This window comes from Tenrec ecaudatus, chromosome 6, assembly GCF_050624435.1.
Source record: "Tenrec ecaudatus isolate mTenEca1 chromosome 6, mTenEca1.hap1, whole genome shotgun sequence".
In the NCBI taxonomy this organism is placed as follows: domain Eukaryota; kingdom Metazoa; phylum Chordata; class Mammalia; order Afrosoricida; family Tenrecidae; genus Tenrec; species Tenrec ecaudatus.
In genome coordinates, this window is record NC_134535.1 from 166,099,686 (window position 1) to 166,120,673 (window position 20,988).

The 20,988-nt window shown below is 41.0% G+C and overlaps 1 protein-coding gene across 1 annotated transcript in view; it reads left to right on the forward strand.

Annotated features, from left to right (window-relative positions):
- MALRD1 (MAM and LDL receptor class A domain containing 1) overlaps positions 1-20,689 on the forward strand; it is an 836,583-nt gene extending 815,894 nt beyond the window's left edge. The window contains exons 39-40 of the mRNA XM_075553413.1: positions 15,078-15,153; positions 20,606-20,689. Coding sequence (XP_075409528.1) covers positions 15,078-15,153; positions 20,606-20,689 — 160 coding nt within the window. The remainder of the gene's footprint in view (positions 1-15,077; positions 15,154-20,605) is intronic.
- Positions 20,690-20,988: the final 299 nt, after the last annotated feature.

The window sequence follows — 20,988 nt, forward strand, 5'->3', positions numbered from 1 at the left end:
TTGTCATCTCTATTTCTGTTTTCAGTCTATTGCTAGATGGTGTTTGAATTTAAATAGATGCAGAAAATTCAGCCTTAGTCATATATTTTTTTAAACGGCAGTCTATTTTAATGAATTTTTTAAAAGATAAGTGATAAACTTTAATGTTACCCTGAAAATGACAAGATGATAGTTCCTCCGTGTGTACCTGCAGTATGGAATCTGAAGCCGTATCCGTGCCATTTTTGTGCTGTGATAGTGAGAATAAACTGACCTGTCTTTCCTTTGGAGTAATCGTTTACCCACATGTAATTTTGTAATATCATGCATTTTCTTTTCATTTGGACACTCTGTTTAGTGAGTGACGCTGATAGTCAAATGCGGCATCAAAGACTCTTGTCAGTGAGGTACTAAAGAACTGGGAAGCTGGAGTGCTCTTGGTAGAACACTCAAAACTTTCACAAATTCTAACTTTGACTTGAACACTTGGAAAGTGTCTTTGCCCGTGGAGACTGCCCGGTGGTTTCTTTGATGTCAAGGCCTTTCATTTTACAAGTGTGAGGAAGTGCAGGCCAGAAGCTCCCGCCATCACCATCATCGTTTGTATGTGGTTCATTCAGCACCTAACTCAATCTCACAATGTTTTCTGATCAGAAAGACAAGACTGCACTTCAGTTATACCACGAAAGAGCTTTATGCCTCTTTCCCATAAAGATACTGTTGCTTTATATAGAAAACATTTTTTTGAACTTTTACTGAAGAGAGATTTAATAATGTTTATAAATTTTGCTATTTCATCAAGGATATATTGAAATGAAAATAATTTGTGATATCGTTCATTTTGCTGCATGCAACTGAATGGTAGTTAATCAATACCATCAAGAGCAGTTTGGTTCCACTGCCTTGATTTGGGCTAAAGTGAAGCAGTTTAACCCACCATGGTATTTGCATTATTAATGCAAGTATCAACAGGAGGAAAGACCCAAAATTCAAGTATATTTTACATAGACATATCTTAAACAGGACAAAGACAATATAGACAGGATGAAAGAGACCAGTAACACCACAGTCATAATGGGATCCAAAAGATTCACTGCCACATGGGTGACCAATCAGTGCATCCCTGCCCTGGGCCTGGCTACTGAAGCCGAGGAAGGGACATTGGGGCATAGTCATGGAAGCAGATTAGAAAAGCTTACAGGATTGGTTCTGGGGTCCTTTGACCGCATAGTTCAAGAGGGGGTTCATAACCACTTAGCCCTATCCCTCCAATTCTTTTTTTTCCATAGCAAAGTTTTATTTATTTATTTTAAAAATCATTTCATTGGGGGCTCGCACAATGCTTATCACAATCCACACATCCACCCACTGTGCCAAGCACATTTGTACATTTGTTGCCATCATCATTCTCAAAACATTTGTTTTCTACTTGAGTCCTTGATATCAGCTTGTCCCTCCCCACTCCCCCCTCCTTCATGAGCCCTTGATCATTTTTAAATTATTATTCTGTCATATCTTACACTGTCCAACATCTCCCTTCACCCATTTTGCTGTTGTCTGTCCCCCAGGGAGGAGGTTATATGCAGGTCCCTGTAATAAGGGACACACTGAGACAGTGCCCTGAAGGTAAAATTGCCTCTCCCAAAACAGGCTACAGAAAAATAAACTCACTACCACTTCTGACTCATGGCGAAGACAGCACCTATTGATGAGACTAGAACGCCTTCTCTTACCCCTGGGCAGTGACTAGTCCTTAGCAGCCCCGTAAGCAAGCCCTATGCTGTCAGGATTCACCTGGGCTGGCGAGGGGAGCATACCCTCCTTCCAAATACTCCCTGCACGAGGACAGAGCCTTGCACCTTGCAGGTTCGTCATCAGAAAAACAGACAACCACAAAGCCTCAAATGTAAGCTGAATGTATGTCAAGATTCAGAATGAAGTTCGGACTCCCAGTGTAAGCAGCAGCCTTCTGGAAACCAAGTGTCGAGGCTGCCAGCCCTAATACACAACAGAGGGAAAAATAAAAGATCATCATATGAAATATTGACAAGGATAACTTGCACTGGAGTTGGCTCTTTGATCAACAGCCTTAGTATAATTATGAAAATAACTTTAATTTCATGGGTTTTAAGACATTTGAAGCCACTGCCCTCGAGGTGCTTTGGATTCAGGAACCGCAGACAGGGTTCCGGAGACTGTAAATGTTTATGGAAGAGACAGCGCCACTTTCTCCCCCAGAGAAAAGCTGAGGGTGGCCTTGAACTGCTGATGTGGCACTTAGCCCATCGCCCAACCCACAGCGGCACCAGGATCCTTTAAAGAAGAACATTAGGAGTCCACAATGGATCCCTGAAAGCAGGAGTCCGCAAAGCAATCATGGGCGGGGAGGTTCAAACTCCATTCCACCCCCACCCCCACCTGCGGCCTGTCCAGTCCCTAGGTGGAAGAGAAGGCTTAGAGATCTGCTCCCGTACAGAGAACATGAAAAGTACAACCTCAGAAGCCCTATTTTAAAACCCACTGCTTCCAGCAACTAAACAGCCTCTAAAGCATTGCTAAATAAAGTTCTTTCAAGCAAAGGTGTCCTAGCTGAGCCCTTCTCTATTCTTAGACCTTGCGGTTATTTCTAATTTTTCATTCAGGTCAGTAATTCCTGATGGACAGCTTTCTCTGTAAGTCTCTGTCTTCCTCTCTATTTCCTGGATGGATTCTGAGTGGTTTTCCTAGGTCACAAGGATTGTCAGCGTATGCTAGCCTGTATGCTCCCAGGCGTTCTCTCGGGCTCTGCATCTGGTTTGGGTTAGGTGGTCGTGAATGTGCTAACACTGCACTCGGGAGGAGACAAGGGCAGGAGGTTGTGCTCCCCATTGGCAGCCTGGGTTTTCCTTCAAGGTTAAGTTACAGGAACCTGGGTCAGCTTTAGTCAGACTAATTGCATCCATATTCTGGGACATGTTCCCATTAAATGAAATGCTCTGCCACAGCATTGACAGGTTTTGTGGTAAGTGAAACTGATTTCCTGCCTGATGGAGTGGTGGGATGGGGGTGGGAGGAGGGGGTGGTGCAGCCAGGCAGCTGCGGCAACAAGTAAAAGAGTCCAGCAAAATTTGGTTTCCCGGTGGCTCAGTGCTGTGACCCCGGATGATTAATTCTTTCCTTTCCCTCTTGCGGTATTTCTGATTATGTTTGTAAACCTAAATCTTTCTGAATGGTTTAAAGCAAACGTTCCTTTCCGCTTGTTCCTTCGGGACTTGGGTGTGTGTGTAAGAACTCCAGTTCATGGACGCTCCCCCAAATGTGTCCCGTTCTCCAGTTGTCTTGCTTTTCTCGTTGCTCCTTCCCCCATGCCTTTGGTGGGGTTTGTTTGTTTGTCTTTAAGTTTGTTTGCTTTCTTTATGTAAAAAGATGAAAAAGGCACACTGTAGGAAGAAGGAAAGAGGACCTTGTCACCATACTAAGCTCGGTGTCTTCACAGTGGTTGTGATTCAGTGACCGTGGGAGACAGCGTAGACCTGCCCTTGAGGGCAGCATGGTGACTCTTTATAAGAACAGACGTGCTCATCTTTGCCCTACAGAGTGGCAGGTGATTTCCAACTTCTGAGGTTCCAATCCGACCTGTAAGTCCCTAGACCACCAGAGCTGGAAATGCTCTTCTCATTATCCCCCCTGCCCACTCCACCTCTCTCTTCGATTTTATCTAAAGCTAGCTATGTTTGGGGGTACACGGGAGACCCAAAATTCAAATATGGGAGACCACTCATTAAATCTTAAATAGGACGAACAGCATATCATCGGGCTGAAGGAGACCGTTAGCATGGGGTCATAATGGCTTCCAGAGGTTTGCTGACATACAGGGCCTTTAAAAAGACAATGGAGGGAAAGGAAACCATCTCACAAACATGACTGTCAGCAAAGTCATGCATCATAGTTCTAGGTGGGACCATGAAGCAGGAACTGGTCCATAATTGGGTCGTGTACATAATTATGTGACATAAAGGTTGTGTTAGTCTGGGTAGACTAGAAAAACAAATCCATAGAAACTCATATGTGTATAAGAGAGAGTTTTATATAAAGGGTAATTGTATATTAAGGAAGCATCCCAACCCAGACCAGTCCAAGTCCCTAAGTCTGATATTAGTCCATATGTCTGATACCAATCTATAAAGTCCTCTTCAGACTCACAAAACACATGCAATGATGTTGAGTGCAGGATGATCACAGTCCAGTGGGTAGGAAGTCTTTGGATCCAGTGGAAGTATAAACATCTCAGCGCTAGCAGGGGTCTTCATGTGGCTCCTCCAGCTCCCAAAGCTGCATCAAGGTAGGTCCATGAGGCTTCCCCAGCTCAGGCCACTGGGTAGTTCAATGTGCCTTGTCAGCTGCAATGTCTCCTAGGGAGTGAGCAGAGAGAGAGGTGTCTCCCACCTCCTAGGAGGAAATACTAGATTTCCCAGAATTCTCAGGAGAAGGCCATGCCCACACCAAGGTCTCATTGGCTATGACCTGATTGACAGACTAGACTCCACCCCATCAGTCTTAATCCTCTCAAGGCCGAATTGATGCCAGATTATGTAACTACCATAGCGGTGTTTACAAGATTGGTCTAGGGCAGTGGTTCTCAGCCTTCCTAATGCTGTGATCCTTCAGTATAGTTCCGTATGTTGCGGTGACCCCCCACAACCATAAAATTATTTTCATTGCTACTTCATAATTATACTTTTGCTACTGTTATGAATCAGGTGACCCCTGTGAAAGGGTCATTTGACCCCCAAAGGGGTATCGACCCACGGGTTGAGAACCACTGGTTCTAGGGCCTTCTGAACAAGGCAGTCAGGGCATGACTCATTGTGGGAAGCAGAGAACCGGAACAGAGTGTACACGGATGAATCCTTTATTCTCATATATTAAGAAGCCTGGCAGGCTGGGTTTCTGGGGATGAGGGAAGCCTTTCCCCTCCCTCCCCCTACCCTGTGAGTTGGAGATGAATTCTTACAAGGTACCACAACATCCTTCATCCTTTCCATTACCTTGCTCTGGTTAGTGGTAAGCTCTTACTGATACACATTTTCATTTATTTCTAGACCAATATTTCAAGATACTAGCTGTTTCACCAAGTGAAACCCATGGCTGGTTCTCTTTAAAATTGTCTCTTTGGGGACTTGCTATCATGTTATACTAGTAGAAACTAGCAGAACCTACACAATTAAGAGGGTGCATCCTGAGCTGGAAAACCTATGCTTTTGGGCTTGATAGTGTGATTCACGTAAATGCTGCCAAACCCTGTTTCAAGTTGATTTTAGGAACTGTAAAGGCAAATTTATGTTCTACTTTGAACAAGCATAGATTGTTATTGTAGTTTGTTGTCATACAGTTAATTCCAACTAACAGCTAACCTGTGTGACGGAAGAGAACTTACCCCCCATGCCTCAACACACACACACACACACACACACACACACACACACACAGTTCTAGGTTATGACCAGTAATCTAGGTAGCGTGTGTGCTGTGCTCCTCTGACTAGCCCAAGGTGATGGGAGGGTCCTGAACCAATCCTGAAAATTTTCTAATCAGCCACAGTGTCTGTATCCCAATCATGGTCTCCTTCCTGCTTCCACTTCTGCAATTGGACCTTTGACTCTGGTCACTTTATCATAACGCCTCCAACCATCACTGCATGAGACGTTTCTTTGGTTCCTTGTGTTATTTAAGTAGCCATATAACCGTGAATCTTTGGGGGCACCATGATGGCCTTGTGCCTCCTTCATCCAGATTATTTGTGTTTTATCTTTGCCTTACCTTTGTCCTGTTTGAGACTTACAGGGGCTCTATACAATATATTTGTATTTTGGATCACGATTGCTTCATAACACATCTTTACGTATGCAAGTTGCTGGGTGTTCACCCAGCAAAACCACTGGTGGTTTCGAATCAGCAATCTTTGGGTTAGTAGCCCCACTCTTAACAGTTTACACTACCTTCTATAGACTCACGAAGGAGCCCTGGTGGCACTGTAGGGTAAGTGTTGGACCGCAGTGGAGGGGAAGCTGTTTGTGCCTTAGGCAAATGGGACAGGACCATCAAATGGCATGGCCCAAGGTTGTGGAAATGTACTGATAGCTCTACTTTGGTAGTTGATGATGCAGCTCTGGTCTGTCTTTCTGTCTAAGACAAACAGAAAGTTTCCTCAGGCAGAGGCTAAAGAAAACAGTACCTGCAGACATATTATGACTTCCTCTTCCCAAGCCTCACCCTCACCTCTGTTCTTTAACAGCCTGACCTACTGAGCTAAGATTTCATTGTATGCCTCACGGATTGCAAATGGCCACTTGTATCCTCCTGGCATGTGAATGCTGCCTCTGTGACCTAAACACTAGCTAAGCCCCAAATCTGTCCTTTCTCTTATCTATAAGTTTTCCACTTGTAGATCTTACCCCTCTTGAACCTGTAAGATTTGTAATATTTTTTCAGTCTTGACATTATGGTACAGATCACTCCCTGCAAAGTCAGCTGGTCAGTCGGTCTGAGTCTTGGCCAAAGTTGAGATCCAATCTTGTGTGTTTTACACACTTCTAACAAAGGAACTGAGCCCCTCTGGACAACGGAGGCAGAGGCAGTGACTCTGATCAATCCCAAGGTCAAGGGCAGGTCATTTGCAAGAGAGCTCACACAAGAGAGAGAGCAAAGACACATCCATGTAGGGCATCTCCTTTGTCTTCCTCCCCTCGTCTCGTCTGTTGGTCCACTGAAGATGCTCCTGACTCTCGTCACTCAAAACTTCACTCAGTGATCTTGGGGAAAACCATCAGTGGTTTTTAGCATTTCTACGGAAGTATGGGGATTTCACGGATCTTCACTTTTCATACATATGATCTGTTGGTTTGGTGCTGTTGTTCTGGTTCCGGCAGGCAGACAGACACTGGGCAGAGAGCGTTTCCATCCTCTGCCCACCTTTGCTTTCTCCCTTCTGCATGTGCTACGTATAATCTCTTAGCTTCTTTACTAGAACTTTGGGGTGATTTCCCACCAGGACACTACTTACTTGGTTTTTTTTTCTAATATATTATTTTCAAAAGGCTCCACATACAGTCTAATTTTACATAAAGGAGGAAAGAGTGCCTAAATTTTCAAATTCATGGTAACGTATTAAAAATTATCTGTTTGACTGAGGAGCTGATACCAAGGGCTCAAGCAGAAAGCAAATGTTTTGAGAATGATGAGGGTAACAAGTGTACAAATGTGCTTGACACAATGGATGGATGGATGGATTGTGATAAGAGTTGTTTAAGCCCCCAATAGAATGAAAAAAAAAAAACCAGATCTGTTTGAACAGGCTGACATTTGACCTGTAAATGATCTAAACCCAGAGGTAAGATAAAATGTGTTGTAGATGTTGAGAAAAGAAAGATAATACAGGCAGTCCCATGCATCGAGTTCTCACTATTAATTAGTGCAAAGGAAAAACTAGCAGCAATATTCTTACACTAGGTAATAAAGCCAGAAAGAAGAAGAAGAAGCAGGCTCCACTATCTCCACTCTTTGCTGAGAGGAATTTGCTCAAATTCCTCCCTATTAAAGAATCTCTTATAGCTCCTCATTTACTTCAAAAGCAAAGCCACATTCCCTGGCCTGCCACACAAGACCCTTTTGGAACTTCACAAAAAGCTAATTCCTGCCAGCGGGGTTTGCTCTCCAGGGCTTCCTGGTGAATGCCATGCTGCCATGTCTCCCAACCGGGTGGGAAGAGAGAGAGAGAGTATTTGTGTGTGTTTTTATTATACATTGATATTAACATAAAAGAGAAGCAAATCATTAGCTAACAATAGTTCAAGTATTCATTAAAATTATTAATGAGCAAATAGCCTTGAAAGTGTCATAATTTTTTCTTTGGAGTGAATATTAAAATTTTTTTCTTTAGAGTGAATATGCTTAGTGACTGTTAATAGTAGACATGGTAAGAAGTGGAAATCATGAACTATTTTATTTTTTTATTAATACTTTTAAATTGTAGTTTCCCTTTTATTCAAAAGATTAACAGATTCAAAAAAGCTTTAGACTTGTCTCATTTGGGAAAATCTAATTGAAGAGTTTAATGTTTAGAATTATAGTGGTGGAAATGAGGAGTGTAGAACTGGAATTTACATCTCTGGGACATCCCAGATTTATCATTGAATGGGCTGAAGAAAATTTAATGTAATATTAATGACTCACAGAATAAATGAATTCCATTTCTACAACTGAACCGATCCTATTTTACAACTTAGATGGATCCTTTCTTAAAAAGAACCAAAAGAGCAACATGTACTTTTATGGTTGGGAAATATTTCTCCCTTATGGTAATATATCAAATACAAGACCCTGATATTTATACATGGTATTCCATACTTGCTATTTTATACACTGCGTTATTCTGGGTACTTTAGAGAAATAAATCCACAGAAATTCATGTATGAGAGAGAGTTCTATATAAAGGTTAAGTGCACATCAAGAAAACATCCCAACCCAGTGCTGCCCAAGCCCACAAGTCCAACATTAACCCATATCTCAGACACCAATCCACAAAGTCTTCCTCCATCTCACAAAACACATGCAATGATGCTGACTGCAGAAGGAAAGCCGAGTCAGTGAACGTGTAAGCATCTCAGCGCTGGCAGGGGTCTCCACGCGACTGCTCCAGCACCCAGGGCTGCATTGGGGTAGGTCCATGTGGCTTCTCCTCGGGGATGCCTTGCAGGAAGTGAGGCTTGCCAGCTGAAGCAGGAAGCTGGCTAAGGCAGTTGCATCCTGGTCCGACCATCAGAAAGCAAGAGACCCAAGAACTAGAAAGGCGAGGCTCACTAAGTCATTTATCCCTCTGCCCTTCAATTAACTCCACATGTGTGTATCAGCCAGGTTGACATAATAAAGTAACTAACTCATACACATATAAGGAAGAGCTGCACCCCATATCTAGTGTAACATAGTAACAACTCCAAAGATCCTTACTTTAAGAAAAGAAGCAATTGGTTTCACTAGGTTATTAATATCTGTCAAAATATCAGTATGAAATGATGGCAAAAGGGTGGTTCGGTAAAAGTTATCCCAGGGAAAAGATCACAAAGGAAGAATTGTACAGAGCCCTGATAGTGTGACAGTACCATGGGGATTTTTAATATTAGGGCCTTTTGTTTTTCAAATACTGTAAAATGCATCATTACTACAAAATTAATTTTTCTCCAGCCATGTGACTTTTTCACTTCGCATTACATAGGAAAAAATAGAAAAGTCACTCTGCTCATCTTCAGAGAAGCCCCCACGCTACTTCTCTGGGCTGCACTTAACCAGGTGAAAAAGAAAAGACAGAGGGCAAAAGTATGCCGCTGTCCCCCTTAAACTCTTGGGCTCCCTTGGACTAGAAAGCTGAATACCAATTTGACTCTATGAAAAGAATGGTGGAAATAATGGTTCTTTCCTTCCTGTTGAAGGTGAGGTAGACAAGCAGGGTAAGGGCCTCTCCGGGATCATTAGACATTCAAACTGTGGGCATTCGTTACATGACGCTGTCTGCCAATATGCACCTGCTTCCTACTGTTTTCCTGACAATGCCCCAGGTGCAGTGCTGGGGAGCTGGGTCGGCCATCCAAGGATTCAAAGGATTCTCTTGAGGAGAGGGTCTCAGTTGTCCCATTAAGGACAAGCCAACTGAAAATGCCCCTTATGGTAATATTTCTTTCATATTTCTTTAAATAACAATCACAGTGGATGTGGTTACTAATTCTGAAATCCCCTTATTCTTTTACCTGATCGCAATGGCTCTTCAGTGATCTCAGATTCGGTGGGAAGGAGAAATAAGTAGAAAGATTTAAAAAGACATATGTAAGTGATGGGAGGAAGAAAGAATAAAAAGAGAAGGCACCACAAATAGCCCTCAACAATTGGCTGGCGGCGTCTACTAGTAGAAGGCATTCCGGGAGCCTCCAATCTCATTTAAGAGGCAGAAATAGACCAGTGACTACCCTGTAAGAAGGAGTCACATGGCCGGTACTTAGAACACTGTTTGGTACATAGTACACACATGAAAATGATAGATATGCATAAATAAATGCACATGAAAGATGATCGGTAGCATAAATGTAAAGATTCCATTACTTTACCATCTGAAGGAGATATTTTCCACAGAGCAGAATATCATTTCCCTAAGGCACTGAAGTCTTAGCAATCATTTTTTGGCTCTTTACTGTAAAGCCTTATTGGAAGCATGAGAGAAACTGCTTCTAACATAGTAGATCCCTTCTGATAGGAACATCATTGTGTTTATCCCTTTAAGTTGCCACAATCGCTGCACTCTGGTTACCAATTTTATAAAGTGTGATTCTTTATGTTTTAAGTGGGAAAATTTTTATGAGATATTTTTATTGTATTTTATTTTGAGATGTTTTTATATACATTTTGATGAAACAGGAGTCATGATTCATGGCTCTTTCATATCACTTTCTCTGGCATGTTTGTAATATGGTGAACTCAAAACTGAGGTTTTGAGTTCATTTTTCTGTGAGCATTTTGTAAGCCTATTTACAATTATAATCATATTGACAAACACAAACTATGCGGTAGGAATGGGAACGAGGTGTTTGGTAGAACTGCCTAAGCAGTCTGACCGATTGTTTCTCAAATACAAGATGGCATCCTAGTAAATGAGAAAGAAAAAGCACCTGTTGTTTACCAAGAGAAATTAGACCACCCATGGAGAATCAAAAATAGCAGTGACTAGAGTAAATAAAATTAAGAGGAGACATTCCATAAAACATATGCTAAAAGAAGATGAGGCAATTAATAATAATATAATATATGTAAAATAGGGGCCCCTGATTGCGCAGTGGTTACCAATGGGCTGCTCACCCCAAGGTCCAGCAGGTCAAAACCACCAGTGGCTCTTGGAGAGAAAGGACTTTCTAATCCAGGAACGAAGTACAGTCTCTTAACCCACTGTGGCCGTCCTACCCTGTCCTGCAGGAGAACCGACTTCGGGCAGTGAGTTTGGTTCCTTGGTGTGTAAACTCATGACTATTTTTCACATCTGCTCCCAGAACACTTCAGATATTGTCCTGACGCCTCTCCTTGTCTCTCTTCTGACAGCTATCCTTCAACATTCACCATGACAGCTCTGCTTCCTCTCACCTGAGTTTCATTTATACTCGAGAAGCATTCATTCACTGACATTGTCTGTGGAAGCTCACGTCCAGTGGCACTCGGATAGTCCCCTAAACTATCCAGACATTGCCACCATAATTTCTCATGGCATTCATTCTAATGTAAGGGGGCTTCAGATCCATATCAATACCATACTTTTATATTTGCTAAATATCCATAGCTCCATTAGGCTAGAAAGAAATGATGTTCACTAAAATAAATGTTTTCCTTAACTTTACTGGATACAATATGGATGGGTTTTTGGTTTTTGCTGCTGCTGTTCTCATCCATTGTTAATTCCAATAATTTCTTATCATCTGTAATAAACTCCCCCGTGTTTTTATCAACCCTGAAATAATCATGTCTGATAATAAGCCATGAAGTGAATTCCTTTAAAGGCATCTCTCTATGTGAACTACTCACTGAATTAAGAGTAGAACAGTAGAGTCATGCTTTTCCCAGAACAGCACTGACATCTGTCTCAGAATGCCATTTTGTACAGTACTGATTCCCACTGGGGCTTACCAAGTATGGGTGTCGCAGGAGCTATGAATTGTTCCATGGATGCCTCAGAGTTTACAGAGGGAAAGCCCACGTGGTTTTATGCACCTCCTTTCTTCTGTTCGGGTTTTGTATTAAGGAGATGCCTTGCCGATTACTAGAGAAGACTGCATTCTTTGCGATCTCAGCCCTTTAAAATTGTGAACCTATTTCCAAATATGCCAAGGGAAACTTTCTGGCGTGCTGGCGGCATGGTGCTGATGGCTTCCATCGTGCACTGTACACCATGTGGTCCGAGGCTGTACGGCACTGGCCAGCCCTTGAGAGAAAGATGAGATTTTCTACTGCTCGAACTGTTCTCTCTTGGACACCCACAGGGGTGGTTCTAGTCTGTCCTATAGGGGGGCTCTAAGTTAGAATTGACTCAGTGGCACTTCATGAAACGTTTGACTTGGCACTTTTAAAAAACACAATAAAAAATTACCATTTTTCCATTTCGTAATCATTCAGTAAAACTTCCTCATTGTAAATAAATTTGAATCCTGCACATTTTCATTAACATGGGTTGTATTTAATAAGTAAACTTATAATTGCCCATTTTCATCATTCCAGTTCTGACTTATATAGCCACCTTGGGGTTTCTGAGGCTGTAAACCTTCACTTGGGCAGATCCGCCTCGACTTTCTCCCTCAGAGCAGTTTGTGGTTTTTGAACCCTTGACCTTACAGTTAGCAATCTAATGCTTAGAACTGATAATTAGTGAAGTTAAATTTTAAAGTTGCCTAGAGAACTTGACATGGTGAAGTATAGAGTTGACACTAGACATTTCCTTACCAGGTGTTTCTCTGAGAGAAGTGTGATTTATTTGCTGGCAAATAAGAATGGCCTTAGACAAGGAGCCTAATGATCTAGGGATTCCCAAGAAGGAGAGAAAACTGCCGGATCTGGGAAAGATCACACTGGTTTGAGACTCCTCATAAACTAAATTTGGAATCAACAAGGTTTTATCAGTGCTCGCCCCCACCCCCCCCTCTGTACTGTGGCCCTTTCCTTTTTCACTACAATGCCACCTCCTTAGCCTTGAGTACCATTTTCCTTCTTCATGGTCACCCATTCCCTGAAGGTTATCCGTCTTCAGTTGTCATTTTGATTTCAAAGGGAAATTATTTGAAAACTAAAATCCTTTCAGAAGAAAAGGAGCTTTGGTGACTGAATTATTCATTTACCTGATCTCTGCCTGACAGTCTCAAATCTTGATATGGACCAGCTGGAAGCCCAGAAGCTGGGGGCCAAACCACCCCCAAAGAAAGTTCCATATTGACCATCTTAGGACCATCTTAGTTGGTCCTCCTGCCTTGCTTCTGGGCAGTTAACTGCCAATCAGTCCCCTTAGGTTGCTGGTTACATAATCCATCCTTGGACGAACTGTCCTGTCTCTGTGGCCCTGGCTTCAGGAAACACAGGGAGGAGAGATAGGATGAGCAGTATTTCATTGAGGAGACTTCTTGTTGAGATGAAATAAAATGTATTTAATTATTGTGTTGGTCTGGGTTAACTAGAGAAACAAATTCGTAGACACTCATATGTGTGTAAGAGAGAACTTTATATCAAAGAGCAATTGAACATTAAGAAAATATCCCAGTCCAGTCCAAATCAAATCCATAAGTCCAATACATCTATAGATTCCTCTTCAAACTCACACAACACACACACAGGCTAGTAGGTGGAAGGTCTCATGGATCCAGTGGTAATGGAAAGAACTCATCTCAGCATTGGCGTGGGTCTCCACCAGGGCTCTGGATGCATCAGGGTAGCTCCATCTGGCTTGTCAACCGGATTGTCTCACAGAAAGACAAGCAGAGCAGTACCTGGCCTCCAGTGAGCTATTGATCCCGTTATTTAGTGCCTCCAAATGAGAGCATCAAACTGTGACCCGATTGACAGGCTAGACTCCATCCCTTCACAAGTTGACAGGAGATTATGTAGCTGCCACAATTAAATAATGCAGAACTGATAATCTGCTTTATAAACCTTCACCCAATTCAAATTGAGAAGTTAAGAAAAAGTCTAGTAAGCATGGAATACATTGACTGAATTAAAAGCACTGAAGACATAGGGAGAATATTTTGCTAGCCAAACTCAATCACCCCAATCAGACTACTAACCAAAACCAAACCAAGCCCACTGCTGTCAATCAAAGCTGTGTATCCATCGATACAGGAAGGAGCAGATAACCTCATCCTGCTCTCACAGAGCACAGACTGTGGTGAAAGCTAACCATCACTAATGCTCTTAATTCTTACAAAAGATCACACAAAGTTTTAATACTAGATAGATAGATAGATAGATAGATAGATAGATAGATAGATAGATAGATAGATAGATGGCAGACAATACAAAGTCTTGCTTCTGGCTATTTCCTCTTACAAAGCAAAGCAGTCAGATCTCCCTTCTTATTAGCTTTTCTTCTTGAACGGGGAGATACATTATTGATGAAATGGTTGCTATTATACCCTGATTAGCAGCAAAACTCATTCATTGTTATGTTTTTGTTTTTCCTTTCTGGTTCTCCTCAAGACAATACCAGTAAGCCTGGGATTATTCTTGCCTTTTTCATTTGCACGTGTGTCGATTTGCATATTGCTGGGCATTCTGCATCTTTTAAATAATAGGGTGTACCTCGTTGATTTTGTAAATAGCTATCTATCCTTTGGGTGCTCTGTTTTCCTTCATCTCTTGTGGCCCACTATTCTAGAACTGGGTGGTACCTTTCAGCTGAGTCTGGTGATTCCTGCTTAGTTAGATGACAAAAAGAAAATGATCATTGACGAGACTGGGCTATGCAGCTATGAACTGATTATCTGAGCACATCAAGTACCTAGCTCTTTAGGATTCTTCACGAAATACAATACTAACATGAAGATGCTGCAAAACATCCACTTTTTAAGCTTGCTATTTGTCATGTTAAATCCATGACGCATCTGCTACAGATCTTCGTAAGAGAGACTTAGAGAAAACAGTCCTCAGTGTGGTGTTGGGGCACACGTGAAGTCTAAGGGCCTCAACGAGAGACTCTCCTTACAACCAGCTCAGCTTTATCTCACAGTGTTCTTTCTGATATTGCTGCACCCTTTTCATTGCTTGAGTAACATTTTAAGAGATCCCTCCTAAGGCCAAGTGATGCCGCTTCTTTTATTTGCCTGGGTTTATGTAGGTCAAATATTCCTAATTTGAATTACATTTGCTTTCAACAATGTGGTTGTCTTGGTGTCCTGCAAGAGAGAAAAAAAACTTATAATAATGCATTCATAAACACAAGTGTATTGGTTAGAAAATGTAGCTCTCAAACATCTCTACCAGATAATAACAGAAAATGTACTATGATTTCAGTGCTAACATTTTGTGTTTGTGTTGCCTTGTTGTTTAAGGAAAAATAAGGAACGAAGTAACTGTGCATTTGTCAATCCAGTTTATGGGAATTGGAGCAACCCAGAAAGAACAGAGGTAGGTAGCGATGATGGACTGTATCCTTTCAGTGGTGAGTACAAACATACGCGCGTACAAGTGCGCACACACACACATCAACCAGGATGTCATTGGACATGTTTTTAAATAAAAACTGAAAAGAAACCCCAATGTACATATGTGCTTGACATAGTGGATGGCTGGATGGATTGTGATAAGAATTGTACAAGTCCCCACCCAATAAAATGACTAAAAAAAAAGACATTTTCAACAGAACGATTTCTTTGACAGCTGGTTCAAAGGGTGACTTGAAAAGACAGATGAGAACATATTAAATGTGCAAGCCCTCGAGTTGGCAAACCAAAAGGGAAGAACACACGCAGCGTAACTTAAACAGAAAGAACTCAAGAAAACTTCAAACCTCGGGTAGCAGTCTTAAAAGGTTCTACGGGCAAAATATTGAACGATGCAGAAAGCATCAGAAGAAGACGGAAAGAACACAGAGTCACCATACCAGAAATAACCGGTCGCCATGCAACCATTTCAGATGCAGCACCTGAGCAAGAACCTGTGGTGCTGAAGAACGTTCAAGCTGCCGTAAAAACACTGGCCCGAAACAGGGCCCTGGGAACGAATGGCATGAATGTTACCACAAGCTGCTGAAGCCCGGAAAGCACTTGCTCATTTATGCCAGGAACATTGGAAGAGAGGTAGTTGGCTTAATGACAGGAAAAAGTACCCATTCCATAAAAAGGTGACTCCATAGAATGCTCGAATTATAGAAAAATACCATTAGTATCACGTGCAGGTAAAATTTTGCCGAAGATCATCCAACAACAGTTGCAGAAGTATATTCATTGACAGGGAGCTGCCAGAGGTTCAGGCCGGATTCAGAAGAGGACAGGGAACAAGGACTATCATTGCTGATGTCAGGTGGATCTGGGCTGAAAACAGAGAATAAGAGACAACATGTATACTTGTGTTTTGTTGACTATGCCAAGGTATTCGGCTGTGCAGATCGCAACAGACTATGGGTAGCCTTGTGGAAAACAAGAATTTCGCAGCGCTTCATTGTGCTCCTGTGGAACTTGCGCAGGGTGAAGAGGTGGTTGGTTGTGTGCATACAACCAGGGCACACTGCAGGGTTTAAAATCGGGAAAGGTGTGCGTCAGGGTTCCAGCCTCTCGCCCTACTTATTCAGTCTGTTTGCTGAGCAAATGATCAGAGAAACTGACTTACATCTAGAAGAACATTGCGTCAGGATTGGAGGAAGGCTTATTAGTAACCTGTGATACGCAGATGACACAATCTTGATGCAAGGGATGAGGACTAGAAACACTTACTGATGGAGATCAAGGATTGCAGCCTTCAGTGTGCATTGAAACTCATTCTGAAAAAGACCCAAATCCTCACAACTGGACCAATAAGTTAAATTATGATAAACGGGGAAAAGATTGAAGTTGTTGAAAATTTCGTCTTGCTTGGGTCCACAATCAGTGCTCATGGATGCAGCAGTTAAGAAATCAATAGATGCATTATATTGGGTAAATCTGCTACACCAAGACCTTTTTAGAGTGTTGAAAAGCAAGGATGTTCCTTTGAGGACTAAGGTGCCCCTGACCCAAGCCATAGCATTTTCAGTTGGACATTGATTGATTTATAAGCAACACCTGGGAACGCCTACAAAATTCAGGTTTTTTTGGTTTAATTAGAAATAATACAGAAAATATTTTCTGGGTACTTTCAGTGCATAAAATCAATTTGTACAGTTTATTTCAACCTAAATAAATGCAAATTTTGAAAGAAAAAAAAGTTGGACATTGAATAAGGGAAACCTAAGAAATATCAGTGCATTTCAACTGTGGTGGTAGCGAAGAATATTGAAAAGAAAGAACCGATCACAATGATCTTCATATAACCCCCTCCCTGGACAACAGAAAGGTGGATGAAGGGAGACATTGGACAGTGTAAGACATGACAAATATTAATAATTTATAAATTATCAAGGGTTAGTGAGAGAGGGGGAGTGGGGAGGGAGGAGAAAATGAGGAGCTGATACCAAAGGCTTAAGTAGAAAGAAAATGTTTTGAGAATGATGAAGGCAACAAATGTCCAAATGTGCTTGACACATGGATGGATGGATTGTGATCAGACTTGTACGAGCCCCCAATAAAATGATTTTAAAACGGGATAAAAAAAAGAAAGCACCATGCACCGCCAAAATGACAAACAGATCTGTCTTGAAGAAATGTGGCCACAGTGCTCCTTAGCATCAAGGATGGCGAGAATGTATCTTACGGCCTTTGAAGCATGTTGTCAGGAGAGACCAGTCTCTGGCCAAGGATGCCATGCTTGCTGACACAGAGGGACAGTGAAAGAGAGGAGAGTCCTCACGGTGATGGATGGACACAGCGGCTGCAACAATGAGCCCAAACTTGACAGCAATTGTGAGGAGGGTGCAGGACCAGGGGATGTTTCCCTCTGTTGTACACAGGACCACTTTGATGTGGAACTGACCCAGAGGCACCTAATCACAACAGAAACAACAACATTTCAATCGGGGATACGCCGACACTTCTGCCTCCTTAAATATGCAAGGAAGTTTTCTACTCTAGAACATTTTCAGTTCACTGGTCATTGGTTTGCGGCCACCATTCCTTCTCCAGGTGAGCTGACACATCTGGGAAGTGATAGGGGAGCCCACGGAGTAGGAGTAAATATCCATTTAATATTGCTTTTATTTCTTTAAACTGAAGCATGGGCTCTGCAAGCCACCGATAGCACAGAAGATAAAAGAATAAGCTTTAAGTCCATTCCATCTTTCTTGGCCCATTTGGGGCGACCTCTTATCAGTAGACTAAGAAGCAGCCTACAGGGAACTTGGGGACAATATCTTTCAAATCTCTTTCTTAATATGGAGAACCTCTGGGAGCATAAAATAGGACTGGCCATGACATGCTACTTCTATCTATAAAAGTTACTTATATCCGGTTTTGGTAACATTATTTTTAAATTATATGTAAAATGAGTATATAATAAACGTAAGGTTAAAAATTTCCTCTATTGTTTCTTTAGTGAAAATTAGCCATAAAGAGTGTTTATATTATTAGAGTCATTGAAAACAAGAAGCAACGCGTCAGAATCAAGATTGTGGTAGTTTCAGAAATGTGGATGATGTGATTTTGGTCTCCCACACTATTGCCATTTCTCGCCCCACTGCAACCCTTGTTTGCTTCAATAATGATGTGAATTTTGTAAGGGTGAGAATGAAAATTAGATATCTATTAGCATACAAAGAGAATTTATTTTGGTTATTTGTCTAATCAAAACATAAAGCAAAAATTAAAATATAGCCATAACCCACTACTCTTGCACCTAATTCCACTTATATATAGCATGTCTGAGGTTGTAAATCGTCATAGGCGCAGACAGCCTCCTCTTTCTCCCAGGGAATGGCACCACTAGGGCGGAACAATAAATGAGTTCACATATAAGATACCAAGGGTCATGCATCTTTTTGACAAAGTAGGAAGATGGAATTGAAATATATTTTCATTTTTTTGTAAGGAAAAGGAAATACAGTCTTTTTTTCTCCGGAGCTGCACTTTTAAATAGCTGAATGATATAAGGGATGAAAGGCATTAAATTGAGTTATTTTAGATTTGTTTGTTTAGAGTGTTTTTTACATTAATACCTAACAAGTTTGTAACAAATAAAATATTGCTAGGAAATATTGCTTTGCCTTCTCCTGAGAGTTTAGTTCTCCACTGTTCCTTGTTTGGGTTTTTTGGGGACTTTGTTTTTGCTGCACACAGAAGGTGATCCATCTCAGATATTGACTTACAGGCTGTTATCCATTGTGCATCAATTGATGTTTCTAGGGAGCTTGGAAGCAAATTCCCTGTATTTATTATTTTGATAGGTAGAAAAAAAATTCCTTTTTCACATTCCTTTCTCTTTTGATTAAGAATGGCTAGAGAAGCAATCCTGGTACCTCTTGTACTTTATTGCTATTTATTGTTTTATTTTGTTTCAGAAACAAATTACTTTTAGTTAATTAAATGGAGTCTATCTTCCCTGACATCATCTTCCCCAAAATCATATTTCTGGCCAAAAACATCAGCTTGGGTTTTATGTGTGCCAAAAAAAAAATCTAATCTGCTAGTGTCTCAATTCATTTTTATCTCAAAATATAACAAAATTTGACTTTTCTGAGATACTCATCTAAAAGCTCTGTTACCCATAAATCAAGAAACAAGAACCACGATGTGCCTGTCAACTAACCTTCGCCATCAATACATGATCATGCTTACTTCACCTCTAGTGCTACCAACTCCCTTCGCTCACCACAGTGTCTTCAGCAAATCAATACCATTGAATTTCTATCATGAAGATTGACGTTATCTTTAACTCATAAGCTCTTTTAAAAACATAACCATCACACCACAAGATAACATTTAAAAACAACTTATGAATACTATCAAGCACTCAGTGAGTACACAATGTATCCCACATATCCCTCATATCCCAATGTCTCCCAATAGTATAAGTAGCTGCTTATGTATTTTTGACTATATTTTAAGAAGTCAACATTCACAATGTATGCATCCAATTTGATAGACATGCCTCTCGTTTCTTTCATTGCTAAATTACATTACTTCCTTTAGTTTTTTTTTAAGAAATAAGATTGTCTGTCCTACAAAATGCCCCACATGTTAGATTTTCAAATGTATTCTGAATAATACCTAATAGTTCAATAGGTAGGTGCTTTGTTGCTAACCAAAGAGTCAATGTTTGGAACAGACTTCACAGCTCTACATGAGACAAGATTTGGTGATCTGCTTCTATACATATAAAAGCCTGTGGGAGGGACTCTATGAGGTAGTTCTAACCTGTCACAGGAGGTCATTGTGAGTTAGATTTAACTAAATGACACACAAGAATATACTCTATAAAACATAAACCCACAACCTTAAAGCAGTGGTTAATTCTTTTTAAATTTTTTGTTTTATATGACCTAATTGTATTCCATGGAAGAACTATTGGTGGTGCTGTGGGCTAGGCATTAGGCTGCTAACTAGAAGGATGGCTGGAGAAAGACAAGGCTGCCTAATGATGTAATGATTTACAGTCTTGGAAGCCCTGTAGAGGACTGCTATGCGTCTGAATTGACTGGTGGTGGGTTTTATATTCAACAGAGCAGGCTTGGTGTAGCTAGTACTGTGGAACGTTAGTTTCTGCAACCCCATACCAGGAGAGCTGAATCACGTGACAGTGACACCTGGGCCCAGAGGAGTTCAGCAAAGACAAGACCTCCTATTAGAGGTTCCAGCAGTTGGTTTGGAGATCCTTGAAGGAAAGGCAGGGACTTGCTACTTAGTACTCGAATAGAAATCTGCAGGAAGCTTGCTTCATTCTTCACAATTCTGAAGGAATTATTTGATTCCGATGCCTGAAAGTCTAACCTTTTAAATGTATTTTTCTTTTTTAGAGTTCCATATACTCCTTCTCAAATCCGTTGTATGGTACAACATCAAGAAGCCTGGAGTACATATCCAATCAAATCAAACAATAGCATCAAGATCAGAGACAATCCAGTGTGTGTACTTTAAAGAAAATTCCCATTATAAAAACTGATTGAAGCTCATCATATAGAGTAGTACAAATAGAAGTGACACAAAATGCTAGTGTAATTTCTACATTTAAAAATAATTTAAAATGAATATAATTAATACTTTCATAAAATTAAATTCTGAACTCTATCTTCCTTGTGTATCTTAACATTTTAATAAAGTGTTCAATCAAAACCAAGTTTATCACTTTAAATATTTCTTTTTACCAATTATTTTATTATTAATAACAGATTGTTGTAGA